The sequence below is a fragment of the Neofelis nebulosa genome, chromosome 8 (assembly GCF_028018385.1).
Source record: "Neofelis nebulosa isolate mNeoNeb1 chromosome 8, mNeoNeb1.pri, whole genome shotgun sequence".
NCBI classification, from domain to species: domain Eukaryota; kingdom Metazoa; phylum Chordata; class Mammalia; order Carnivora; family Felidae; genus Neofelis; species Neofelis nebulosa.
Window position 1 is genome coordinate 26,634,436 of NC_080789.1, and position 21,384 is coordinate 26,655,819.

General features: G+C 47.4%; 1 protein-coding gene across 1 annotated transcript in view; it reads right to left on the reverse strand.

The window, feature by feature from the left end:
- Positions 1–21,384, reverse strand: part of PLXNC1 (plexin C1) — a 151,037-nt gene that overhangs the window by 89,463 nt on the left and 40,190 nt on the right. Inside the window, exon 5 of the mRNA XM_058741784.1 lies at positions 1,403–1,517. Within this exon, the coding sequence (XP_058597767.1) occupies positions 1,403–1,517 (115 nt within the window). The remainder of the gene's footprint in view (positions 1–1,402; positions 1,518–21,384) is intronic.

Sequence of the window (21,384 nt, forward strand, 5' to 3'; positions counted from 1 at the left end):
GCAGGCTCTGTGCTACAGGGTGGAGCCCAACATAGGGCTCGATCTCACACCCGTGAGATCATGACCTGAGCCAAAATCAAGAGTCGGACACTTAACTGACAGAGCCACCCAGGCGCCCCAAATCTTGGGTGATCTTAGCCATTTATCAGAGTCCTGGGTATATTCAAAGATCATGGCATACATATGTATTTTTTATCATTCTCTATCAGCACCCAAGTTAGCTATTTTCCAGACTGCTAAGAGAAATAAAAATTTGACCACACCTATGCTGAGATGCCTAAGCATCTTTTTCACACAGTTTTTTCACTCTGACTCAGGGCTGGTGGAGGTTTGGATGAAGGCTTTCCAAGTTCTTTTTTCACTGCCCCCCACCCACCTGCTGGAAGACAACAGAAAGTGACAACAGCCAAATACCTTTAAATCTGTGGGTTCTGATCAGTTATGACTTGAAAGCTTTATTCTTTTATTATTTATCACTCATTAAATGCTCCGGCTCTCCTTTATTAAATGTTAAATCATCTTAAGTGGTATGGTTCTTGCTATTTGAAATGGCAAAGTGCACAGGAAAAGAGAAAGTGGCCCATTTCCTTGTTAATGTGGCATTCAAATACAACAGAGTGAGCTCAACAGACAGGTCAACTGACTGCTGATGGGGATCCTGTACAATTATTCATAATACAAGAACTATAATTAGGGAGAAAATGTCTCCTTATAGCACCACTGAGATTACAAGGCAGGAATTCCATTTTCCCATAGGGTATGGATGGCTGTGAATCAGAAAATGCTTGAATATACCCCTCATTGCTTCCTTTTTCTCATCCGGTGACAGGGCTGAAGAGCTGCCCATGGCAGTATGGCCATAACAAGAGCCCACTGGCTTTCCAGGGAACCCCACTTGCAATTTTCCCTGCCCATATTGGTTTCTTGCCCTCTCGGCCAATACCGCTCATATAGCCATGCACATGAGCTAGTTATCAGGAGGAGCCTGAGCAAATTAGGAAAAGGACCATAAAACAAAATTCTACACTTAAGCCACATTTAAGGAATCTTGTTGACCATGAACTGGAACTTTTTTCTTCTTCTTTTTGATTCAATCAGTATATTTTTCTACTACAATGATAGTCCATCTTTTCTTGAAATTCAGCTAATGAGGGTCATCTTCAGCTCTGCAAGATGACAAACTCCATGAGGGCAGGCTCACGCTATGTCTTGTTCTCCGCTATTTCCCTAGCACCTTGCAGTGTGTATGGTATCTACTGGGCACTCAGTATTAGTTAACGAAACGAATGGGCTCCCTTACTTCGGCTTACTTAACACTAGTAGGTATTTCACACACAGAAGGAAGCGAGCATTAGTTGTACAAAGTGAGACAACAGAGACAAATGAGAGTCTTTCCTCTTACCTTATCTTCACTGCTTCGAAATAGGTTAATTTGAGGGCACTTTTTAGCTCCGGATGAAATATCCAGCCAGTTTTCATAGTTGTCTAAAGGTACACAATCTTCTTTGAAGGTACACCTATCAGGAGAAGCAAAAGGCAACAAAACAGCAACCCCACACATGCATTAGTTCAAAGTTTCTCATACTTGGTTTCAGTGCAGAACGCCAGGCTTTGTGGAGAGGACTATCGATTTCGAGTGAGAATAGGAACATGATGCTAAAACCATGAAAAGCAACAGGCCAACAGCAGAGTGTTTTTCCATCATGTCTATGAGCAGGGAACAACACATTGAAATGTAGACAACACGTTGAACTTAGACTCCCGAGGCACCTCTCACGATGACATCGCCAAATACATCCAAAGCATATCCTCTCGTGGATTCTAAAATTAAAGAGCTCCCTTCCAGAAAAACCTTGCAAAGCACAGCCCAAGAAGGGGTTTACAGATCATATAAATTTGGGGTTTGTGATTTGTTCCCAGAATATCAACCTACCGTGCAAATTTTTATTACAAAAATAATAAAGCTAGCTTGTGCTTTGTTGTATGATAATTAAATATAAATATTTCAAGGGCAGAGTCCTCCCAAGAATGTGATAAGCCATTCCATAACCATCTGCTACATGACATTTATTTAGACAGAAACCCAATTATATCAAAAGATATGGGTGCAACACTTTCCAGGGCCACTGTCTCAAGTCTGTCAGCTCACAGGATGCCCCAGATAAATCTTAAGCTGTAGCCAGGGCCAACTCCTTTGATATACATGACCAAGAGCTGAGGGGTGAGACCGGTCCTTCGCTCGATGTCTCAGTCACTCTAGGTCATGCTAACTTGGGAACTCCTATCTCACCAGAAGGGCCGCCAACCAGACGAAAAGAATGAACACCAAGTGTCATGTTAGTCTCGAAGGTGCTGAATTCCACAAACATTCCACTGAATACCATCCAGGCAAGACTAAGACATCTCTGTTATCTAAGCCTCCCCAAGGCCTCAGGTTAAAATGAAGGGACAGGGGAGAACCAGTGTCAGTAAGTTTGAAAAGAAATGGAAAATTCATGAATCATGAGATCAAAAAGCAACCAAATGATAACCACATTCATCTGTGGGGAGTCCCTGAAAGGACCGGAGTGCAGTGGGGTGTGGTCCCCCAAAAGGTATGTGACTTCACAAGCATTTCAATTCTCCTTCTTCCTCTTCTCTCCTTTTTTAATTCGTAAGAATTTAGGCCCCACGGTTTTGTCTTTGAGCTCTGCGCTAATTTGAATATGACAAAAATAGAACAGGAAGCCAGCGAGTTTCATTAAACATCATCCTCAAGCACAATGCTTTGAGCAAGCATTGGGGAACCCTGTTTGCTAAGAGCCCATCGGTGTCCAAACTCCCCTACATCCGTGGCAGTTCCTTCTCCAACACCCTGACCGTGGGGATTTTCAACAGCGGTTCTCCTCAGCTATAAATTTATCTGACCCTTGATGGCTAGCTCGTCCGTCACGGACATTAAGTTCAAATTCAACGGCCTGTCGGTGTCACGGGGCGTTTGCCACAGAGGGACAAGTATGGCTGGACTGAAAAACAGAATGATGAGGCTGGTTTCTCTATTTTGTACTTGAGAGAGATTAGGACTGCCAAAAACTACCTGCCTCTCAGGGGCACTCCAGTTTGTATTAGGCGCTTCCTCTGTCTCTAAGAACAACAAAAACAAAAACAAAAACAAAAACAAAAAGCCAGTTCTAGAGAGACCGGAGTACAAATATTGTCGTAGGCTCTTAATGCTGCCTGGAAGTCAAGGCCCAAGGCTGCCAAAAAAACAAGTGTAAAATATTTCATACAAATAGTGCTGCGATTTGCCAATTTGTAGGCACAACACAGTGGTGCCACTGAGTTATCACTCCCTTTGCTGAACTCCTATAGCGTTTCTTGTCGGAGCCACACATTTTGGTATTTAATCATATGTTGTGTTGAATTACGACTTAACTGTTTCATATGCCGGTGTCATTTCTCCCCATGTCAGCTCTAAGCTCCTCAAAGGAAGGGAGAACGTTTTTAATGTTTCTTCAGCAAATCCCTCAGTGTCTGTCAGCATGATATGCAAATACTGGGCTTCAATAAATATTTTTGAATGGGTGGATGAAATATGAAATCTCTATAGGTTCTTTCTGGTGATTTTTCTTTCTCAAGTTCTCTTACAATTTAGGTCTGACTCCTACTTACCATAAACAGATTATTTTTAATGTAAGCTAAAAGTTCAAGTCCGGGGCCAGGGAGGGAGAAAATTAAGAGTTGAGGTTTTATCTTTTGGAAGCTGATCGGTTTATCTTTTGGAAAAAAAAAGAAAAAAAGAAAAAAATATATAATGAACCTCTTCCTTCCTATTTTGTGTAAGGTAGGAACAAAATCCAACCATGTTAAGCAACTCAACATGAATTTCTTATTTTTAAGACACCTCTGAAATTTCGAAGCTCCCGTTTCTTGCTTAACAGTAAAAATAAATAAATATATAAAATAAAAAAATAAGACAGCAAACCGTGACACTAAGAATTCACAACCAGATGGTCAACGAACAACAGTATCTTATTACTTCTCCAATATTGCAGATGATAAAATCTTCATGACAGCACATTACCCACGCATTCGAATTTCTTAAGGAGGGGGAGCAGATCTTGGGGCCCCCACGTTTTAGTAAAACAAAACCAGGTGTTTTGAAATTATCCCTTTTGAAAGCTGTCATTCTTACTCCTGTGTATCACCAAAGCAACGGTCAGGCGCGTAGACACGTAAGCCTTTGCCCAGATGAAATTAAAATCTCGTGGTGGGGCACAACTCTTGGTGAGGCTGACCCTCACGAGGTGCTCTCAGGTAGGCTGATCTCATAAGTGGCTTCATTTCAATTTCTTCAGGCCATAGATCAGAGGAAAATTGGATTCGGATTACAATGAGCACATTCTGGAGAAATGGGCAAGCGATGTATTTGCTTCCCTTACTCTGTGTTATTGCTGCTGCCCCACCCTCTACAGGGGAGGGTCCACCCAAAAGTCCTAAGATTCCCAATCACTATTTTCTTTTTCTCGTCCTTACTTCTAGCTACATCTCATGCCTACACGATAAGGCCACTATGCAGACACTAGCCTATTTGCCAATCAGGGAATAGAAGCTGCTCAAATGCAAAGAAAAGACTGTAGAAACAAAACAAAGCAAAACCCAAACCAGAAAGTTAATTAAAAAAATTTTTTTTCGGGGCGCCTGGGTGGCGCAGTCGGTTAAGCGTCCGACTTCAGCCAGGTCACGATCTCGCGGTCCGTGAGTTCGAGCCCCGCGTCGGGCTCTGGGCTGATGGCTCGGAGCCTGGAGCCTGTTTCCGATTCTGTGTCTCCCTCTCTCTCTGCCCCTCCCCCGTTCATGCTCTGTCTCTCTCTGTCCCAAAAATAAATAAAAAACGTTGGAAAAAAAAAAAAATTAAAAAAAAAAAAAAATTTTTTTTTCCTTAGGTGAAAAACACCGTATGTGGAAATCCTTTAGTGAAAAAGAATAAAAAGAGAATAAAAAGGCTCGTTCTTATTAGTCCGCTATGAAATCTGCTGTAAAGCTTAACCTATTCAAAATAATAAGAGTTTGATAATGCTCACTCAACTCTATAAGTACATGAGCCACCCCTCCCCCACCCCCAACTCATTATAAAGTATGCTCAAAACCTATCCAGGCCTCCACTTTTTTTTTTTTTTTATGTTTATTTATTTATTTGAGAGAGAAAGAGCAAGTGCGTAGGAAGGGCAGAGAGACAAGGAAAGAGAGAATCCCAGGCTCTGGGCTAACAGTGCAGACAGAGCCCAACATGGGGCTCGAACTACGAGATCACAACTTGAGCAGAAATCAAGAGTCTGACGCTTAACTGACTGAGCCACCCAGGCGCCCCTAGGCTTCAAATCTTGAACAGAAAGGTTCCAGATACTTGTTTCTAAGTTTGCTGTTTGGAATTCAGAAAGTATTTTCATAGTATGGATTTGCTTCCTGAACTCCTGGAAATCTCTAAACCCAAATATCCCAGAACAACTACCCCAGGCACCTGCAAGGAGGGAGCACTGCCCTGACCAGGCCCTGGACCGAGTGCTACAAGCAGTACTCCCCCCTTCGTCCTCACAGCCACCTCATTCTACAGGGGTGACACAGAGGCTCAGAGAAGTGCAAAAACATGCCAACATCATACAGCCACAAGCGACAAGAGTCTGCCTCCAGAGCCACCCACGTGGCCACTCTGTTGCACGGCCTCCTAGGAATCCTGACAACCACTTAGTAAGGTGTGAAAGGGTAAAGATATTCAGAGATCCCCCTGGCTTCCTGGGGCCTCAACAGTGGTTGGGGGCTGGGGCTGCGCCAGGATGAGCCCCCCAGGATCAGAGATTAAAGAAGGTCAGACAGAGTCTCTAGGTTGAGAGGACATCAAGGACTGGGTGGGGAAGGGGGGATTCTGCGACTCCTCTGATTTGCATCTGTCACTAGCCCTGAATACAAAACATCCATCTACAGGTTAAAATCCCAGGAGGCCCCCATTTTACAAATCTACTGTGCCCCCCAAATCGGCTCGCTACCCATCTGTTTGTCATGTGGAATGCACATTTCCCCTCCCCGTAGAAATAATGTTATAAACAGTGATTAGGTCTCCAGGTTAGCCCACAAAACCTATTTATCCGTAATGCAACCTTCGATGCTATATATTTGCAATAAAGTGTAGCCGGAAACAGTGAGATTGCAGCCATTTGCATTATATAGCAGTTTTTCTTCTACTTTACTTGTGTTTCTGCTCAGCTGGTAGTCTGGGAACAGTGCCCAGCTGGATCGACTTTTACATTTATTACTACAGTATTATATTTATACAGCATTTCTGTTTTTTTTTAATGGGTATGATTTAAATTATTAAATTGTTTTCATGCCAACACAATGCACAGGGAGACCTACCTCTGAAAAGGAGCTGAAGTTTCCAGGCAGGTGAAAGGCCCCTGGGCTGGGCTGGGCTGGGCTGGGGGACCCTGGAATCTGACTCTATTAGGCCAGAATCTCTCTCTCTCTCTCTTTTTTCTCTTGGTCAGTGAGAGTTTATTGGTCCTTAGCATGACATCTCAGTTACCAAGATAAAGTCACATACACGACTGCAGGTAAAAACACGTAAAATAATATAAAAATATATTGAAAGCTCCTTTTATGTGTGTCCTGAATTAAGTGGTATAACAAACGCTATCATAAGCAGAGAACTTCAATCACACAATTCAGTCTCACTGAAGTTACAGGAGTGTTTGTAAATACGAGTTTTAAAATCTAAGTTACAAACATGTAAGCACTGAAAGACTAGTATAAAAGTGAAATGTGGCATCTAAGTGAGCTCTTCTGTCATTTGTAGTTGACAGCCTGGGACAATGAGGGAGCCTTGCCTCACCTACTTTTTGAGGTACGACTATCCAACTAGGTCAGCAACATGCTGGAATACTTAATGGTCTTTGAGTTGACTTTTCCCTTTTGCGAAGCCCAAAGAGCAACCCAGAGCTTATTACTGTGCAAAAATTCTCCAAACTCCTAATAGAATTTAGGAGGGAACTTTTTCTTGTGACCCGCAGTGTCCTGGCCCAGTGTCCTGGCCTCAAGCCAGCGAGTCCCCAGGGCTCAGATGGGGCTGACTGCCAGCAGCCCCTTCCTAGGGTGATCCTTTTGCTCCACTTTGTGCCTCCTCCTTCTGATTAAAAAAAAAAAATCTCGTATCAAAACATAAAATAACCCATCGCTTCAGAGACCTCACCATGATCACACTCACTCCGGGTGATATAAAACTGAAGCCACTAATAGGAAAGTTGGCAAAAAGCATGTGAGCCCTGGAGGACTTCTGCCCGCCCCTAAGAAAAATCCTACTACACCTGATGTCCCTGCCGGGCCCCTGGCGTCCACTCCTAAGGTCAAAATCGGCAACACAGGGCCATGGCCCTTCCTCCCGAGACAGCCTAAGACCCTGTCCTTCCACCTGTAGCCCTCAGAGGAATCAAGTGGATCTTCAATTTCACAGTTAGACCCCTAAGGCGCCCGGCAGGTTCCAGAAGGAGTGGTGCGGGGGAGCAGGCATCCTCCCTGCCTCAGTCCTCAAAGAGCCCACTTACTCAACCTTGAAATAGAAACTCTGAACTCAGAAACGTAACTTCTACTTCCTGCCACTCGAATTTCATCAGCATCCCCTAATCTAATTGTTCGCCAAGAGCAGACAGTCCCTGAAGGAAACTGATAACTAAGTATCAGGTCATTGGCTGGAATGTGGGGTTGGCGTGACCTATTCCAAAGATTCTATACTGATATAATATCAGAAAACTTTTAACAAGGAAACAAATCCAGCCTCTCAGGGAACGGAAGGCTGTGTCCACATGGGGGGAAGGTTTTGCCAGGAGAGCATCCCAAGGTCTTCTGCTAAGTGATTTGAAACAGATGTCTGCATTTTTAGGAAAGGCACCGAGGAGGACCCAGGTGGTCCCCAGGGTTGGGGGGCTTTTATGGACACTGTCAGTCCACGAGATGAAGAAACCAAACTCGACTGAATAGAAGAGAGTAGGATGTCACTGTGGCAAAACTACACTCCGAATTCAAGGCCTCCAGAGTCAGGAAAAGGGAATGTCAAAATGCAAGATCAAAATAACTTGCTGGGGAAGCTGAAAAATTGGATCTTCATCACTGGAGCTGAAAGGCAACCTACATGATAAAATTATGCTAATAACAGAGACAATTTAGAAGATTTAAAAAAAAATGAAAACATCTAATATTCCAGGCCACGTTCTTTCACATGATTTGATTCATTGTTTCTTCGTAACAAACCTATGAAGAACAGAATTGTCCCTGCTTTACAGATGGGGGAAACTGAGGTGCAGGAGGCACCATATTGCTTTCCCAAGGTCAAAGAGTTAGCAAGTGGAGGGGCTGAGATACAAAAACCAGGCAGTGTAGCTTCCCATGTCCATGGTCTCATCTATGAGCCTATATGGCCTCCTACAAAAGCTAACACTGAGCCCTTCCCGCCAGAGCAGGGCCAGGCACTGCTCTGAGGGCTTTCTGGAAATCAACTCATTGATCCTGACAACCACCTCAGGAAGTAGGTAGGTATTATCTGCTCCACGTCAAGCATGAGGAAACTGCCGTGCAGAGAGGTCAGGTGGTGCAGTATGGGTCTCAGCAGTCCTCTTACTCCTGTGCCAAATTCCTCAGGGATTCCAAAGGCTTCCCAGGATAGCAACATCGTAAGTGCCAAGATAAAACTAAACAGGTTCTCCCAGAGCAGGGCCATATAGGAAAATACAGGTTTTATTCACTTCTTGGCATTTTTCAAAATGTGTTCTTTGGGTTGTTTTGAGTGTTCATGTTGAAGTAGGGTTCTATTGTTACGAGGTTTGGGAGACACTGGTCAAAAAAATTTTTTTTAAACTAATTTTTCTGCTGCAGGACTTCTCAGAGCCTTGAATATGCTGGTGTACTTTGTAACTTTCCAAGGCAGGAATGAATGATCTTCCAGCTTTTTAGAAGTTCTAGTATGCACGCCAGGAAATACTGCCCGATCTTGGTTAATGAGCAGTAAATCAAATAGTGGAAAAAATAGAAAACCCTGGGCCTTTCTTGGCTTTTTTCTCAACTCTCATACTCGGTTGATCATGACCTATTACTTCTCAGCATCCGTCTGGGCTATCTCCCACGTTCCACCCTCATCCATCACCTCTCACCTGGGTTCCTGCCTTCCCACCTCCAGTGCCTCCAGCCAGCCTCTACATGGGCATCTAGGTTATTCTCGAACACAGAGTGATCATAGTACTTCCTACTTAAAAACTTTCAATGGCGCCCTTTTGCCTACATTAAACTCCTCCACCTATGTGTCTTTTATGACGAGGAGCCTAGAACACATGTTTCCATGTCCAAGTCTATAACCTGACCCTAGCATCTAGCCCCTGCGTTCCTCTCCAAACTCATCCCTAGGCAACTGTGGATTGGTGAGTCTGTCTGTTTGATTAACACATGCGGTGCTAACATGCCTGCCTCTTCCTATCATATGCTGTTCCCATGGTCCAGAGTGCCCTTTGGCCTAGAATATACTTGGTGCAATTATGTTCCTTGTTCAAGGCTAGTTCAATGGGACTTTCCCCATGATTGCTTGCCCAGCCTCTAGGCAGAGCAGTCGCTCCTTCCTCTGTGTTCCTGTGGCACCTTACACAGGCTCCAGGTATATACAGCACATAGCACTGGTGGCTGATTGCCTCTCTCTCCCACCAGACTGTAGGTCACCGAGGGAAAGGCCCAGCTCATTCACCTTGGCGCCTCGGTCTAGTACCATATTTCGCATCCACACCACAAATATTTACTGAGGGCCCCCCAGACACCAAACACCACAGTAGGTGCTGCAAACACATCACTGCGTAAGCCGGGTAAAGTACCCCTGTTAACGAGCTTATGTTCCAGTGGGGCACACAGACATAAACCAGATAAGCAAACCCTAATTTAAAATAATTTAAAATTCAGGTAAGTCTTCTGCAGAAACCAAAAAAAGGAGCACAGAGGAACTACTTTAGATTGACCGGTCAAGAAAGATGGCATTTCAGCTCGGAGTTCAAGGATGAAAACCATCCAGCCATACCAGGAATGATGGGAACAGCATTCCAGGCACAAGGAACAGCACATGCCAGGACCCTGAGTTCACACAGACCTTGGTCTCTGCAAGGAACTGATTAAACACCAGACCGGCTAGTAATCAAAGGGGAGAGTGATTCTGCCAATTACAAGCCAGTGACCTCGGGCAAGTGACCGGCCCTCTGTGTCTCAGGCTGTCCATCGGCAGATACACAGATGATAACAGGTTCTACCTCATGGAGTTGTTACGACAATGCCTCAGCAAATATTAGTAGCTGTTGGTATATTTATCACTTGGGCAAATGAAACAGACTGTAGGCAAAAATTTGGAGGACATAAGGTAAACAAACAGAAGGGACCGGGGCAGTAAAGCTACCCAGACTGCCCGCTGGCATTGCCCACATACAGCAGGTCAACACTCAGCACACCTTTCCTATGTAAGGAGGCAGACAAAGTTCAAGGCTTCTTGGAAGATTCTTAATCACAATGCTCCTTCCCCCCAATACGAAGGGGCTCCTTGGGGTCTCTCCATGCCATGAGCCCCGGCTGTGAGCACTTTCCACAGTGGACGGATGGCTTCTGGTCAGTGTGCGCAGCCCGCCCTAACCGTGAGCTTCTCTGGGGCAGAGCCTCATTCATCTCTGTTTCCCCCAAGGGCCTAGTCCAGGGCCTGACCCACAGCTGGTATTCAACAAGCACTGGCTGAGTTGGATTAAGAATTCAGTTTTCAAGTGACTAAAATTCTTGACTATGTCTCCATGATACCAGCATAAGGTGTTTCATTGATTTTTGTTCGCTGGGCTGGCCTGTTAAACTGGCATGGTGGAAAACCAGCCTTTGTCTTGAAACTTGGAGCTGTTTAGCGCACATAAAACACATTTGCAGCCTGAAACACTCACACAAAAGGGATTTGTAGCCTTCACCCCATGTGGTTCTTTTGTAGGTGATGAGCGTACTAAAGTTGGTGTTTTTATTCCCAAGCGCAAACCATGAGCTGAAGAATTTAAGGAGGTATTTTTAAAATATGTAACGTGGAAGTAAAAATAGGAAACCGACGGATGCCTCTTGAGTCAAGGAGCTCTGGGTTCAAAGCTACTTGTCCACACATTCCCGGTGCAGCTGGGGGCACATTCCTCTCCCTCTCTGGGCTTCAATGTCTCCGCCAGTAAGCAGGTGGCAACGGTAACAACCCCATCTCCCTGAGGCCAATACCGAATGCCATGCTCCCTTCTCTATGCAGCAGAACATAAGCGCCCAAGCTTTACAGAACGTTACAAAAGCAAAAACGTGAAAGATGGCCTGGAAGGCTTCCAGCGAAGATCGGAACGGTGTGTCTGAAGGTGGAGGAGTTGCTGGGAACAGGACATGTACTAGGTCACAAAGACAAGTGAAAACATTTGAGGAATGTTTAAAAGCCAATCAATACATACTTATGAAAGTGCCTGCTGCCTGAGATAAGGTCATTTCAAAAAAAAAAAAAATCTCTTCCATTAAAACATGTATTTACTAAAAGGGGCGTTCCTTAATGGTACTTGTTCCAAGACAGAGAACATCAATTAAAGAGACGGTGCGGGTAACGGTTTGGAGGCTGAGCTCTGACGACCTCAGCGGCCAGCCCTTTCCAAGCAAAACCGGCTCCTGAGTCAGGTGAACGCTCTCCCTGCGTTGACCTCTGTCAACTGTCGGGGTAGCAAGAGCTGCGCCCCTTAATGACTTCATCCCCTCTCCACCTTCTGCTTTGAAAGAAGTAGGATCTGTGCACAGCTCCTCCCAGTTGACAAAGCTGATGAAGAACCCGGCGGGGGTGGGGGTTCTGCACCACTGGAAGGGCCCCCCGATCCCTTTCAGCATCCTCCGTAACCCAGATGCCTGGGCTGGGCGTCTGCCAGGGGAATTCAGTGACGCCCCGAGGTCCGAAGCACATATTCCCCTTTGTCCTACGTGCTCCTACACAATTAGTCGGCACAATGGGGTCCTCACACAAGAAGGAAGGGCCACCCCCAAATCCCATCATTATCCTTACCGCTGTCATTAGAGCCGCACTGGACCATAAAGGAGTGTCACTGCACAGTGACACATCCCGGATCGGAAGGAAAGGAGGAACGAATCAAGAATTACAACAAACTTCGGTCTCAAACTGTCTTCCCGGCCACTCAGCTAGGTGTGGCCGTAACCCCTGATGGGGGGTGGGGGGGAACATCTCCAAAGCTGAATGGGCTCCTCAGGTCTTGGCTGAGACCCTCCCTCTTGGTGAGGGCTTCTGGAGCCGCTCCGTCCCGTTCAGACTGCAACTTGTTCTGCCCCAAGCCAGCGCTTCCCTCCCCTGTCCTCTGCTGGATTTGTCTTCATAACATTGCTCACCATCTGACATGCTAGTTCCTTATTTATTTTTACACTGTCCCTCTTCCCTCATGCAGGGAGTTGAACAACATTCCCTCAAAATTCAGGTCCACCCAGAACCACAGGAGGTGACCTTATTTGGGAATAGGGTCTGTGCAGACGTAATTAAAGGATCTCAAGAGTAAATCCTCCCGGGTTTCAGGAATCCAGTGACCGCTGTCTCAAGGAGAAAGGAGAGGGAGATTTGGACACACAAAGAGGAAAAACCCACATAAGTGAGAGGCGGGGATTGCATTTCTGCTGCCACAGGCCCTGAAACACCAGAAGCCCCCGGCAGCTGGGAGAGGAGAGGGACCACTTTCCCCTAGGGCCTTCAGAGGGAACATGGCTCTGTGGACACCTCCATTTTGGATTTCTAGCCTCCAGAACAGTGAGAGAGAAGTTTCTGTTGTTTTAGGCCGCTGATCGTGTGGTCATTGGGTAAGGCAGCAGGAATCGAACACCCTGTTAGAAGGACCTCCCCGAGGGCAAAGGTTTAGGGCGCTGTCGTTCACTGCTGGAGAATCCTAGTGCTTAGAACAGTACCTGATACATACTAGGTGCTCAATAAATACCCATTAAATGAAAGCACGGACGCTTACACTTTTAAGGTGGAAGGGTTTCTACATGTCAGGTTGGCTCCCATGGTCCTTGTTGGGCATAGCCAGTCACCCATGAAAGGTCCATTTGGACCAGGCTCTTCCCTCTCCTCCCACAGCCACAGGGGGTAATGTCTCTTCCTCGTTCCTCTTCCCTTTCCCTACAGTGGGAGGTGAAGGTACCAGCTTGTACAACCTGCAAGCGGGGGGGAATTATCTTGGATTACCTGTGTGGGCCCAAAGTAATCACAAGGGGATCAAGAGAAGGCAGGAGGGTCAGGGTGAGAGAAAGGGACGTGACGAGGGAAACAGAGCCAGAGAGATGTGAAGATGCTACTTTGAAGACGCAGCCAGGAGCCAAGGCAGGAAGGAAGGCTGCCTCCGGGAACCAGGAAAGACAAGGAAAAGGCTCCTCCCTACAGCCTCCAGGGGGAACACAGCCCTTGCACACATCGGTGTGAGCCCCGGGAAACCCAGAGCAGACTTCTGACCTCCAGAGCTGTCAGAACGGTTCCAAGCCACCCGGGTTGTGACCATTTGTCACGGCAGCAGTAGGAAGTGAATACACAAGCTCAGGTGGTTCGCTTGTCCCTCCCGGGCACACTGCACTCGCACTTACTTCCCAGGGTGGCAGGAGGACTGAATGGAGCACGGCGTGGAATGTGAGGCACAGCATCAGCATCTAGTGCAGGAGCACGCTCCCCCTGCACGCTCCCTGCAGACTCTGTCTTCCAACCGGGGCTGGGGTGGGGACTCGCTTCCTGCGGGAGGGTCAGTGGGCACAGTCCCACCGGCTCCTCTGCGAACAGCCCTCGCGGCCGTCTCCACTGCACACTGCCCGCCTCTCAGATGCAGACGGGGGCAGCGGGGACTGAGACTTCACAAACGTGGGGTTATGGGCTACCGTACTCCATGGGTTACCCCAGTCAACTTTCTGGGCAGTGACAGTCTATGGCCATTTAGAATTACAAATTGGCCGGGGAGGCTCGAGGGAGGAATGTCTCTAGGAGGAGAGAGGGGAGGCAGACCTCAAGACAGGGGAGGAATGCAAGGGACTGGAGGTGGCCATAGGCAAATCATTTAACTCTTTTTTTGTTTGTTGCTCTGGGGTGCTGGGGACAAATATATTTAGCAGTCTGCTTTTTCTGTCCTGTGTTCAAAAGTCCCTTCTGGGGGGCCTATGGGCGGCTCGGTCGGTTGAGTGTCCGACTTCAGCTCAGGTCGTGACCTCGTGGTTTGTGAGTTCAAGCCCTGCCGTGGGCTCTCCGCTGACAGCATGGAGCCCGCTTTGGATCCTCTGCACCTGCTCCCCTTTCCGTTTCTCTGCCCCTCCCTGCTCGTGCTCATGCTCTCCCTCTCTCTCGAAAATAAATAAACATTAAAAAAAATTTCCCTCTCCCCCACCCTTTTAGAAAGTCTGACAGTGGGGCCGGCCACAGAGTGGTGTTATTAGGCCACGTTGAGGAATGCTCTCTTACCAGCAGCTGCGAACCTGAAAGCTGCTACCAGGGGCTGCCTGGAGGTCTTCCCCTGGTCCATACGGAAGAAACATATAGAAGAGTGTGGGCAAGTATTAGATTTACACAAATAATCAAGGGGAACTACAGATACCTTATAGGTAACACACCTGCTGATTAGCAAAGCCTTACCCTATATACTTTGTGTGCAGGATGGGGCATGACAGGTGGGGCAATGAAGACAAGCTCGGCCTTTCCTGCATGGCCCATTTTCGGAAGAGGACCCAGCCATGGTTCCATCGGGGGATGGGGACCAGAGCAAGTGGAGTGCCATTGTGGTGCTGGGAGAGGTGGGAGGTACATGAAATTTGAAGAAACAGCCGCCAAGTAGAGGACTCGGGAAGAACTGGGAGATAAACTCATTCATTACAAAATATACCAAAAGACAGTGTACCCTGGGAGGGGTACCACTGGGAAGTCTGATACAGCTGCTGCTTGAGTTAACGCGGTTCATGCTGGATGCTGCCATCAGGATAATCTTTTTTTTTTTTTTTTTTTTTTAACGTTTATTTATTTTTGAGACAGAGAGAGACAGAGCATGAACAGGGGTGGGGCAGAGAGAGAGGGAGACACAGAATCTGAAACAGGCTCCAGGCTCTGAGCTGTCAGCCCAGAGCCCGACGCGGGGCTCGAACTCACGGACCGTGAGATCATGACCTGAGCCGAAGTCGGACGCTTAACCGACCAAGCCACCCAGGCGCCCCAGGATAATCTTTTTAAAACACAAATATGATCATGTCAATCCTCTGCTGAAAATCCTTTACCAGGTTCCCAGCACCCCCGAATCAAGTCCAAACTCAGAGTCCTTCACATCCTGGTCCCACCCAATGCCCCATCCCCTTCTTGCCTTCCAGAACCAGTGCTCTGGGGGTAATATCCAATCTGCCGCTCCCTCAAAAGACCTCTCCCTATGCTGGATCCTCTACCTGAAATGCCTTCCACTCTCTCTTCCCTTGGTGAAAGTTCATTCAGGCTTCCAGGCCTAATTTTAATGCCACTTCCTGTCTGAAGCCTTCACCAACCTTGGTTACAACGAATGGCTCCCTCCTCTGGGCTTCCACCATCGCAATGGCTAATGTTACGTGAGTGCTTACTAAGAGCCAGACGCTGTGCCTGGGGCTTTATGAACATTATCTGATTGGATCTTCTCAGCCACCCTGTGAGGTACTACTAGCCCTACTTTGTGGAAGAGATTTGACCCAGAGAAGACAAGGAACCTGCAGGTCACAAAGAAGCCTAGATTCAATCCCAAGCAGGCTGACTCCAGGACCTGCACTCTTCCTCCTCTGCTGCCAGAGTGGAAGCCACCCCCTGCATTGCTGGGCATCCTGAACAGGCTACCCCTCCTACATTCCTGTTCGGCAATGACACCCCTGTCCATCTGGTCACCCAAGCCAGATGCCCACGCCCCTTCCCTTATCATCTCAACACCGAGGTTACGGTGTTGCTGAGAAAAGAGCAGTAGCTTGCCTCACTGCACCTTCCGAGACTTAGCTCTGCCATCGGACCCCAGTCTCTTGCCGGTTTACAACCACCTTCTAAGTGATCTGCCAGTGTCCAACAGATCGTTTCCAGGCTATCCTGCGCTAGGACGCTTATTCTAAAACCCACAGCTGATCTGGTCACTCTTCTAATTGAAGCTCTGCAATAGTTCCCAAAAGTCCTTACGAGAAAATGCACATCCTTCAACATGGCTTGTGAGGCCAGTGCTCGGCCACTCCTGCCTACCAAGCCACTTTCTCAACAACCCCCGCCAGACTGTGTGCTCCAACTGTATTGAGCACAACGGGTGCTCTTACAGCAACTGGCCTCGATACACCTGTTCCCTCGGCCAGTCACCTGCCTCTGCTCTACCTGGCTGATATCTGCTCACAGCTCAACTTCAGCTTAGATATTCCCTCCTCCAGCAAACCTTCCCTTACTTATTAGTATTATTATTATTTTTTTAGAGAGAGAGAGCAAGAGAGAGCGTGAGCAGGAAAGAGGGGCAGGGGGAGGGAATCTTAAGCAGGCTCCACACTCAGCACGGAGCCCAACTCAGGGCTTGATTCCATGACCCTGGGATCACGAGCTGAGCCAAAATCAAGAGTTGGACGCTCAACCAACTGAGCCACCCAGGCACCCCAACCTTCCCTTACTTTTAAGTTTGGGTTAGATGTTCATGTGCCCCCATGGAATCCTCCACTGCCTCTGGGCTAACCTTCATGATACTCTATCTACCTATTGGTAAAATGGTAACTCTTTTACTTGTCAAGACTGACCAGATTATTGCGCTCAACGCCTCTGTATCTGCTGCACTGGAATGATGCATCCATACCCTTTGGCTCCCTTGCATGACAGTAGGTGGGGTAGATTTCCTTACCCCAGTGACATTGGGCTTGGCTATGTGGTGTGCTCGCCAGTGGAGTATCAGCAAACACGACATGAGCCGAGGTGACAAATGTGATGCATAGTTTAGCATGGCTCTTGTACTTCTGTGGTCTACCTTGAGAACAGTGTGCATTGGATGAGAGATGTGTGAAGAAGACCTGAATCAATCCTCTCAACCTGCAGCTTGAGGCAGAGGGCATCCCGACCCCACCCCACTGGAGCTGACCCATGAGCAAGAAAAACAAATGCTTTTTTCTTCCAATTCTTTCTTTTAGGAAGAATTGGTCAATGCAGCATCACCGGAGTATTGTCTACATCCCTCACTAGACTGCAGGCTCTGTGTAGGCAAGAAAGAACTATAACCCGAGTACCTAGCACAGGCCTTATCACGTCATAGGTGCTCAATGAATACTTGTCAACTGGACATATGACTGAATCAGTGTTGGCTGTTGACACGGCTGTCTCCCTAGCTTGCATGTGAGTTCCTGAAGGCCAAGAATGGCATCCAATTTCCCTCCATAGCCTCTAGCTAGCTCACTTGCCACATGGGGTTCTTGGTGGATATTCGATAAATATTTGTTGAAATTAAATAAATTGAATTTTGTGGGCTGCCTTGGGACTGAGTCCTTAATTTATGGCATTGTTTCTATGGGAAAATGCATTCTGAGTGCCAAACAAACTTGCAAATGAACTTTTGGAACCTCACTCGTTCATTGGTTCAGGATTGCCAGTTTTGTGGAAACCCGTAACTGAACACATGTGCTATGCTTTGCAATATGGGAGAAACTGAGAAACTGCTTCCAAACCCCAGATACTCAGCCTGCAAAAATTCACTTTCCGCCCACACACACAAATTCAGCACAGGTTGGATTTGAGGTTCCAACAATAAAATACTAGACTTTTTAGAGCTCATTGTTTATCTAATTGCTTTTTATCTGCTTACACTGGATGCCTATTCTTAACACCCGATCAAAAGGAAGTTAAGATAGTTTCCTTGCCCACCCCTCCCCTCAACAAATCCATTTTCTAGACACATATGCAAGAAAGCTCAACCTTCTCAAAAGAGAAAATAAATTATTTTTCTAAATAAATCTGTGACATTTAAAATAAACACAGTGGGATGCTCTACAGTTATAAGAAAACATCCCCCTTTAGAATTCCTAATTTTGAATGGTACTGGGAACTCAATATGAGTCACAGATCTGAGGCTTAGTTTTATTTCGTCTTAGGCCAGAATGAAGCCAGTCTGAAACTGAGTGATCTGATGTGGCTGGGAAGGACCATCAGTCTAGAATGTTCTATATTACTTCATGCGTAAGTCTCAACCTGCCACTGAGAGAGCTCCTCAATCACGCAATCTACTTCATTCACAGGGTGCGTGGGTGGCTCAGTTGGTTAAGCATCCGATTTTAGCTCAGGTCATGATCTCATGGTTTGCGAGTTCAAGCCCTGCATCAGGCTCTGTGCTGACAACTCAGAGCCTGGATGGAGCCTGCTTTGGATTCTGTGTCTCCCTCCTTCTGCCCCTCCCCTGTTCATGCTCTGTCTGTCTCTCTTTCAAAAATAAGCAAACAGTAAAAAACTTTTAAAAATCTACTTCATTCACTTAACATATATTTTTTGAGCACCTACGATGTGTCGGGCACTGTTCTAGACTCTGGGGATATAGTAGTGAACAAGACAGACAAGGTACTTATGTTCACGGAAGCCACATTTTAAAAAGAAAAGCAGAGACATAAGATCATTTCAGACACTGATGGGGCCATGATGAAAATAAAACAGGTGATTATGAGTGAGGTGAGGCCACTTCCAACTGGATGATCAGGAAGGAGCCAGCCATGGAAAGATCTGGGGAAAAATATTCTAGACTGAGGAAACAACAAGGGCAAAAGTACCAGAGGTGGGAACATGCCGACATATTCCTAAGTCAGAAAGAAAGCGCAGTGGGGTAGAGCGAACCGAGGAGAGAGAGGCATGAGAACCATGGAAGGGTCAGATGATGTATGCAGGTCCTGGCAGTAAGACAGTCAGACTGGCTTCTAAGAGAGAAAGGCTGTGCAGGTTTTAACCTGGGGAATGACATGATCTGGTTTAGACTATAAAAGCATCATTCCTCTAGGAGGGTATTACGACAGGGGTGAGGGAGTAAGAGGAGAACCAGGAAGCTTTACAGAAGACAAGCACTCTTTGCCCGTCATCAATACATGCCCCGGTGTCTTCAACCTCTTCTCTGATCATCCCTCTTACCTTCTTGTGCTCACTGAAACCAGCCTCTCCCCTGGGGACACAGCTTCCTCGAAGCCAGCTCAGGGGCTGGCTGCTTTCTCTTACTCATCCTAAGCGTCCTGCTTGTGTCTCACTGCCTTTTCTGGATGCCTCTTCTTTCCTCCTCCTTTCCAAGCGTGCCCCCCGCCCAGTGCGCCCCACCACCGCAAAGCCCTCCTTGTTGCAACCATCTATAGACCACCGCCACCCCTGCCAATTCTTTCCTCTTCTGGACTATCTTGCTTCTCACCGTCTCCAACACTGTTCCCACGGTCCGACTGCAATATCCACACAGATGACTGACGTTAACACTCCCGTTCCTAACACTACCTCCGTTCCTTGACCCCTCTCTGCCCGCAGTCTTTTTCCCATCCTACTTCAGGTACACTGTCATTATCAATAGTGCCACCACCCTCCAGGACTCTCCCACAGTCCAACTACCGTTTCCCAGCCCCAGTGAGTCTTAAATCCAATCACAACCTCCCATGCACAGATCCTGCCGCCTATTCCCATCCCTCACTCCCCGCCTCGGGGTGGACTTCCAGCTGACAGCCCAGGGCCCCCTATGTTAAGTACCAACATCCATGTCAAGACCATCATCCAGCGCTCGGATACTCCCTGGGTTCCCAGGCCCCGCCCTCCCCTCTTGATGTATTTCCTGCAAAGCCCTACCTTGCTAAATCTAGCCCTCCCCGACTCTGCGACCACACCAGCAGGGCTGAACACGGCCTTGGGAAGCAAAACCCTGCTGACTGCTCTCGCTTCAAAAGCAAGACCACTGGCTTCAGCTGGGCCCTCCTGCTGCCCAGCGATCATTCTAAGTTCCCATCTCCGATCTCGATCTTCTACCTTCTCTCTCTTCACCTTCCAAACCTCCAGCGCTTCCTCCCCCGCCTCGCTCTCACAGGGCTGAAGCCCCCGAAAATGACGTCAGTGATACAAACTGACGCTGCACACGCTTGCACCACCCACCTGCTCCCGGGCCCAATGTTCTTCACCTGCTCTTCCATCCCGAGACCAACTGTCCACCTCCCGTCTGAACTTGCCTCCCCACCAGTGTGCTACATCTTATTTTCTCTCATCTGCCGAGAGACAACACAGTGCAAACCCCTCTTCTTTCTCTCTCTCTCTCTTATTGTTTTACTAAAACTTCCCCAACAGCCCCATAGCGCAGGGTTATTTCACGCGCCTCAAAAACAACCAAATTCTCTGGACTTTACTTTCTCCTCTAGCGTCTGCTCCCTTTTTCTGCCGTTTTCCTCGGCAAAGCTCCTCTGGAGACTGGTCTCTGCTCTGCTCCCTCATCATTTTCTCCTGCAGCTTTATCGCTTGCCACACTGCCCTTGTCATGGTCACCGGTCATCACCTGCTGAGTCTAGTGGGTCAGCGCACTTCCCTTGCCCAACCCCTCTGCACCATCTGTTACAGGGGACTGCTCCCTTCTTTCTTCCCTTGGCATCCAGGAGACCACCTTCTTTGGTCTTTCCTCTTCCCTTTCTGGCTGTTCCCTCCCCATTTTTGTTTCCTCTTTGCCTCCCTGGCCCTTCGACACGGCACCACCTCAGTGCTTGGTTCCCCAACTGCTTCTCCCCTCAATCTACACGGCCTCCCTCGTCTGGTCTTGTAAGCTCCCTCCAGACATGTCTAACTCCCAAATTCATCTCTCCAGCCTGGACACATCGCCCGTGAACTCCAGACCTGTGTTTGCCATATAGCAGCCGCGAGCTCCTCGTGGCTAGTTCATCACTGCCACCGCCACTGAATTAACGCCTGGGGGGAGCCCTACAAATATAGGTGGGAAACGCACATAGATGGAACAGGTCGGAAAGAGTACGGGGGAACCACTCAGTGGGTGTGTGACAATGAAACGCTGTTGATGATCAGTTAATTTCTTAAACTCTAGACTTGGGCAAGCGACGGGAAGAAAACGTTCCTACCCAATTACAATTATTCATGAGAATTTTCCTGGCCCCGCTTCCTTTGTCTGCCAGGGATTCTGACAGAAACAGCCCCGTGAGGAAGCGCAGCAAAAGGCAAGGGCAATTATGCGTCTTGCTGCATCTCAGCTTTTGACTTCCTCCATGAACTCTTAATTAATTCCATCCCCACATTTTTAGTTTGTTTCCTGAACCTCTCGCTTATATTGTAGCCTCGTCCTCTCCCTTCGTTGCCCCGGGCTTCCT